A 6,411-nucleotide genomic window follows, 5' to 3' on the forward strand; every position below is an offset into this window, starting at 1 on the left:
ACTCAGGACGGAAACGTTTAATAACAGAACTGTATGCAACTGCGGAGCTTCACCAACCTTGAAAGGTCAAAAAGCATCCCGGTGAACTCCAAGGTCAAAAAGCATCCCGGTGAACTCCAAGGTCAAAAAGCATCCCGGTGAATTCCACGGTCGCTGCTCCGGCTGGCAGCTCTGAGCCCAGCGTGTTCTCGGCAACCGGAGCCTCCGCTCCCGGCAGCTAATGGTCCCCTGCAGAGGCAGGTGAGGGGGGGGCAGCCCCTTAGCAGGTGCTCAAGCCGCAGGCTGCGGGGACGGGGGGGGGGGGGGTGCTCTGCCGACGGCCGGAGGATGAGGTCTGGGCAAGGCGGCGGGAAGAGCTGACAGTCTGACTTTTTATCTCGCCTAATTCTGCTCGATCTCTACGCTGAGTAGATTCATGCCCGAGCCACGCTCTCCACCCCCCGCCCAGTGGCAGATTTCGAGCCTCCGCAGGGGCCGGGTCTAGAAGGAGGGGCGAGCTCGAAAGGGCCCACCTGCCTTCACCGCCGGGGCCGCGGCAGTGCCGTGTACGGGCTGCAGGGGAAACGCCTGGGGCTGCTCACCCCGGGCGAGTGTGCGCGAAGCGGGGTTGCCGCGCAAGGAGAGGCAGCCGGAGAAATCCTCGCCTCGGTGTCAGGTTTGCCTTCTGTGAACGCAATGAGAGGCAGACGCTTCTTTCCCTGGGGACAGAGGGCAGGAGGAGAATGCCAGTTCCTGAGATGTAATTAGAGACTGGGAGGACTTTGCTGGAGAGAGGGGGCCAAGGCGGGGTTCACAGGGGAACGCTGGTGAACTGGAAGAGCATTTAGGTGCCACAGCGATGCTGGGAGCTGTGGGGGAGCAGCAGGGGGGAGAGGAAGAAAAGCATCTTTTTCAGAGGGAGACAATAGAAGATCCGGTCCCATTGTGATGCTTCCCTTTTGGGCCTTTGGCTCTTCCAATCCCTAGGAAGCTGAAGGATACAAACACTTCATCATTGAGTTAATTCCATCCACGGGTCTTAAAAATGGTTCTGTAAAATGAAGGTGATTAACTAGACAAAAAGTTGCTGGCTTACAGATAAAACTTAAAGCAGTAGTGCACTGAAATGAAAAATGCGAATTTCATATATAGTCTTAAGATTATACAGTCTGTCACGGCAGCTTCCTCCTAAGCACGGCGTCTGTAATTTGTGGACTGACCGGGATGTGTGCAGTGGGATCAAGCTTTGGCCCCATTAGCACCAATGGGAAAGACATAACCCAGGTGTGAACAACTATGAGAAAACAGAGGACGTTAATGCACAATGTCTTTATGCTCTCTCTTTAAGCACTATAATTCTCAATCCGTGGCTACTATTCCAGTAAATGACCCTTACTCTTTAAAAGTGAGGAAAAGAAGAAAGAAAGAAAGAAAGAGAAAGAAAGAAAAGAAAGAAAGAAAGAAACATATTTTATACATATTCATCTTCAAAATTTCAGTTACTAATACTGACATAGCAAACTCAAGTCAAGCCTCAACACACAATAGTTTCTAAAGAAAATTTAGTACAACATACCAAAATGTATGGGATGCAGCTAGTGAGTGCAGTACATAGAGGGAAACTTATAAATGCCTGGAGGTTCTAAATCAGTCAGTTAGGCAAGAAAAATGAAAAAAGGCGTTCAGATCAGAAAGGAAGAAGTGAAGAAAAATTAGGTTCTCTTTAATACTGTAAATATGTGTTACGGGTTCCTTCATGCCCCCCCCCACCCAAAATTTGTTGAAGTCCTAACTCCCAGGCCTTAAAAGGTGACCTTATTTGGAAATAGGGTAGTTGTAGATGTAATCAGTTAAGATAAGGTCATACTGGAATAGGGTGGGTCCTAAACTCAATATGGCTATGTCCTTACACAAAGAGAATGCAGGGACACACAGGGAGAAGACCAAGTGACAACAGAGGTCAGGACAGGAGTGATGCAGTCATGAGCCATGGAACGCCAAGGCTCACTGGTGGCACCAGAAGGTAAGAAAAAGACATGGAATCCATTTTCCCCTAGCGCCTTGGGAGAGCGTGGCCGTGCCAACAACTTGATTTCTGACTGGTAGGCTCTAGAACTCAGAGAGGATAAATTTCTATTATTTTAAGCCCCAGTTTGTGGTCATCTGTTACCTAGCCCGAGGATACTAACACTGTTAAGTGCCTTCTTCCATTAACCTGAAATAAAGGGCCCCCCAAGAAAGGTGGGAACCTCCCCTTGGCAGAAATACACCCAAGTTCCCTGCCACATCCCTGTCCCTGGTATATTGCCAAGGCCTGTGCATCCGGGGCCACCCACACTGGGAGCAGCTCAGAAACTCTGTTACTGACTCTCTGACCTCCCACGTTGTGATAGACTCTGTTTGGGTATTCACCCAACATCTGTCCCCCATTTCTTCCTCAACAAACAAAACCTCACTGCTGCTCGGAGGTCTACTCGTCAGAAAAGATAACCCTGTCCCCAGCACTGCTCAGGGGTGATCCCGATCGGTCCAGGTCAGTCCGGTGATCCGTCCCTCTTGTGGGTGACTGGTTTAGGGATGGGCAGGTGAAGGGAGCTCTGCTGGCGAGCTTCTGCAAATGGTCTCTCGCCGTAAATAAGAGGTGTCCTCTTCTCCCACTGCACCTTCACCATGAAGGCAGGCCCATTGCCAGACGTGGGACATGAGCATGAGGAGGGCCAAGGTAAGAGCTGAAATGCTGAGGGTGCTCGAGTGTACAAGTGGGAAGACTGGTTTCTGCAGGTGAGAGAGCCAGGTGAGAGATGGTGGTGTCTTGGCCAGGGTGGTGACAAGTGACTGGATTCTGGATATATTTTGAAGATAGTGCCCAAAGGATTTGGGAGGCCAGGGATATAAAGAGGGAGAGGGAAAAAATGAGTCAAGGAAGACTCAAGAGTCTTTAACTTGAGCACCTGGAAGGATGGTTGGCATTGGCTGAGATGGAGAAGGGCCGCGGGAGGAGCAGCTTTAGTGGGGAGCAGGGCTCCGCTTTGGAGGCTATTAAGTGTGAGATGCCACATCCCAGCAGAGATGTTGAGGAGGCACTTAGATGTGCTTGGAGAACAGGAGAGAGATCCAGGCTAGAGGCAGGAGTGCGCTTTGCCGGCATACGGAGAGTAGTAAGGACACGGGATGGAATGAAACCACTAACTGGTGAGTAAAGTGAAGCGGCCTGAGGCCTGAGCCAGGAGGCAGCACACAGACTGAGAAGGTGCTACCAGGGAGATAAAAAGAAACAGCCGGGGCGCCTGCATCGGGCTCCTTGCTCGGGGGGGAGCCTCCTTCTCCCTCTCCCTGCTTGCGTTCTCTCTCTCTCTGCCAAATAAATAAAATCTTTTAAAAAAAGAGAGAGAAACAACCCTCAACACAAATACATAAGAAAAAACACAAACAGGAGCACCTGGGTGGCTCAGTCAGTTGGACTTCCGACTCTTGGTTTAGGCTCAGGTCACGGGGTGGGGGGGGGAGTCGAGGGTGTGGGAGGGGTGGGGGGTGGGGGGTGGGATCAAGCCCCAGGTGATCGGGCTTTGAGCTCAGAGGGAGCCTGCTTCCCCCTTTCCCTCTCCCTCTGCCCCTCCCCACCGCTTGCATGCAGGCGAGCTCTTTCTCTCTGAAATAAATAAATCTTAAAAAAAAAAAAAGAAAAAATACAAATATATAAGGTCAATATTTAATTTTTTTTTACTCAGCAACTGTCAATACTAATGACGATAGCTTCCTATATACCCGGCTCTGTGCTCTGTTCTATCCGCATAGTATCTAATTTAATCCTCACAGAACCTCATTAGCAAATTAAAAATATCAGTGAAACAATTCCAAGGTACCATTACACAAACCAAAATACATAAAAATGAAACCCTGTTGAGATGGGGCTGTGGGAGTAGAGACGCCCCTGCTCTCCAGCTGGAGAGGAGCTCTGAAGTCAGGGCACCTGTTGACCTTACAGGAGGGAGGAACGAGTAACTCTTACATATGTTCTCCGGAGCTCTAGCAATAGAATTAAAGAAACTAGAAATGACCTCAGTCATTGTAAAACAAGCTAAGATGCATTAACAAGAAGGAACGGCCATTTAACCTTTAAAAATGACAAGTATGTGGGCTGTGTTGACAATATGATCTGTCTTGGTTAGGGATTGCTTCCTATTGAGCCCAGACTCCAGCCAAGTAGCTTAAAGAAAGGAACATTTATGGGGCGCCTGGGTGGCTCAGTCGTTAAGCGTCTGCCTTTGGCTCGGGTCATGATCCCGGGATCCTGGGATCAAGCCCCTGCATCGAGCCCCACATCGGGCTCCCTGCTCTGCGGGAAGCCTGCTTTTCCCTCTCCCACTCCCCCTGCTTGTGTTCCCTCTCTCGCTCTCTGTCAAATAAATAAATAAAATCTTAAAAAAAAAAAAAAGAAAGAAACATTTATTGGGAGACTAGGAGAACTTATTGAGAGATATCTTTGGGGTCCCAAGAGCAACAAATAGAACAAGGTATCTCAAAGACAGGAACATGTCCTGGAAAGTCATCAGGGACAAGGCCAGCCATCTGAGTGGTGATGACCATTCTCTCCTTGACCTCCTAGAAAGACTTTTTTTTTTTAAGATTTTATCTATTTATTTGAGAGAGAGAGAGAGAGAGCACACACAAGCAGCAGGGAGGGGCAGAGGGAGAGGGAGAAGCAGGCTTCCTGCCGAGCAGGGAGCCCGATGCGGGGCTCGATCCCAAGACCCTGGGATCATGACCTGAGCCGAAGGCAGACGCTTAACCGACTGAGCCACCCGGGTGCCCAGCCTAGAAACACGTGAATGAACACTAACATAGTTGCCAACAGCTCAAGGCCACATCCTTGGGATGACCGTAGGCCCCACTTGAAGTACCTGCCTGAGAAAACTCAAGGCTGCCAAAGGCATGCCCTGTTTGTCCCAGCCCACACCTGAAGACAGAGCCCCTGTCTCTTAGTGTTTGTGCGAGGATAGGGACCTGACTTTGACAAGTGAGCTTGATAACTTCGTGAGTTTTAACTTAAGTTTCCTGACGAAAGCTGAAATGGTACATGCAAGATGAACATTTATCAAATTCCTTTTTTTAAAAGGTTTTTTTCAATTCCAGGTAACGCATGGTGCAATATTAGTTTCAGGTGTGCCATATAGCGAGTCACTCGCGTACATCAGCTGGCGCTCACGACAGGTGCACTCCTTAATCCCCGGCACCTGTTTCACCCATTCCCCCCCCCATCTCCCCACTCTGGTCGCCCTCCGTGCGTTGTCTCTAGCTAAGAGTCTTAGTTTGCATTCTCTCTCTCTCTCTCTGGTGGTGGTGGGGTTGTCCTTCGTTTTTTATTTATTTTTGCCACCTGCGTTTCTGGCCCAGGGGCAGGTCTGATAAGATGCTTGCCAGCAGGGCCGCTCCACGGGTGACCGCGCAGGGCCGCGGGGAGTCAGGCCGCTGTGGCATTGGCCCTGCGCCCCACCGGCCCTGGAAATGCCACCACCCCATGCACTGCGCCCAGCCTGTCCCCTGGGAGGGCTCCCGGCTTCGCTGCCCCCACCGCCCGCGCTGCGACTTTTGCGCAGGTCTCCTTTCCGGAGCGGGGTCTGAGGCAGAGAAGGCAAAGGAGCGGATTCCTAGTGTTGAGCTGGGCCGAGGAGAGGCAAGCAGGAGCGAGACTGGACCCCAGGCTTCAAGGCAGGGAGGGGATTCGCCGCGCCCTCCCTCCTTTCCATTGGGAAGCAAATGGGAAGGCTGATGTCACCAAGGTCACTGTGAAGAGGAAGACGCACACATTCTACTTGCGGGGAGAGGGAGGGAAAGGGCTGGTTGGGGAGGACGTCTCCGCTGTCCCTGGAAGTGACAGAGCACAGGCCCCAAGGCACCGGGGACACAGCAGGGGGGTGGAGCAGGTTCCAGGGCCAGTGGGCTGGCCTTAAGAAGGGGCTCTGGGAGAATGGTTAACTGGGGGGTGGATAAGAATTGGAAAGGAGGGGGCGCCTGGGTGGCTCAGTCGTTAAGCATCTGCCTTCGGCTCAGGTCATGATCCCAGGGTCCTGGGATCGAGCCCCCGCATCGAGCCCCCGCATCGAGCCCCCACATCGGGAAGCTCGGCGGGAAGCCTGCTTCTCCCTCTCCCACTCCCCCTGCTTGTGTTCCCTCTCTCACTGTCAAATAAATAAATTTTTTTAAAAAATCTTAAAAAAAAAAGAATTGGAAAGGGGAGGGACTGGATGGGGTGAGGGAAAGAAAAGCCACAGGTGGCCAGCCTCCCTACTTTTCTGGGGCTGATCTGGAAGTTTTGCCTTAGAGTTGACTCGTTGCTATGGTTAATAGTTACGGAGGAATTGTTACAGATTTCTTCTCCTTTAGTGCCCACGGTTCTTGGTCACGCCTCTTCTTCAACGAACGAAGAGGTAG

At 51.2% G+C, this 6,411-nt stretch overlaps 1 protein-coding gene across 1 annotated transcript in view; it reads right to left on the bottom strand.

The window, feature by feature from the left end:
- DTNB (dystrobrevin beta) overlaps positions 1-645 on the bottom strand; it is a 256,526-nt gene extending 255,881 nt beyond the window's left edge. Inside the window, exon 1 of the mRNA XM_032391613.1 lies at positions 58-645. Coding sequence (XP_032247504.1) covers positions 58-77 — 20 coding nt within the window. The 5' untranslated portion in view covers positions 78-645. The remainder of the gene's footprint in view (positions 1-57) is intronic.
- Between the last annotated feature and the right edge of the window lie 5,766 nt (positions 646-6,411).

The sequence above is a fragment of the Phoca vitulina genome, unplaced genomic scaffold (assembly GCF_004348235.1).
Source record: "Phoca vitulina isolate PV1807 unplaced genomic scaffold, GSC_HSeal_1.0 scaffold63, whole genome shotgun sequence".
Classification (NCBI taxonomy): domain Eukaryota; kingdom Metazoa; phylum Chordata; class Mammalia; order Carnivora; family Phocidae; genus Phoca; species Phoca vitulina.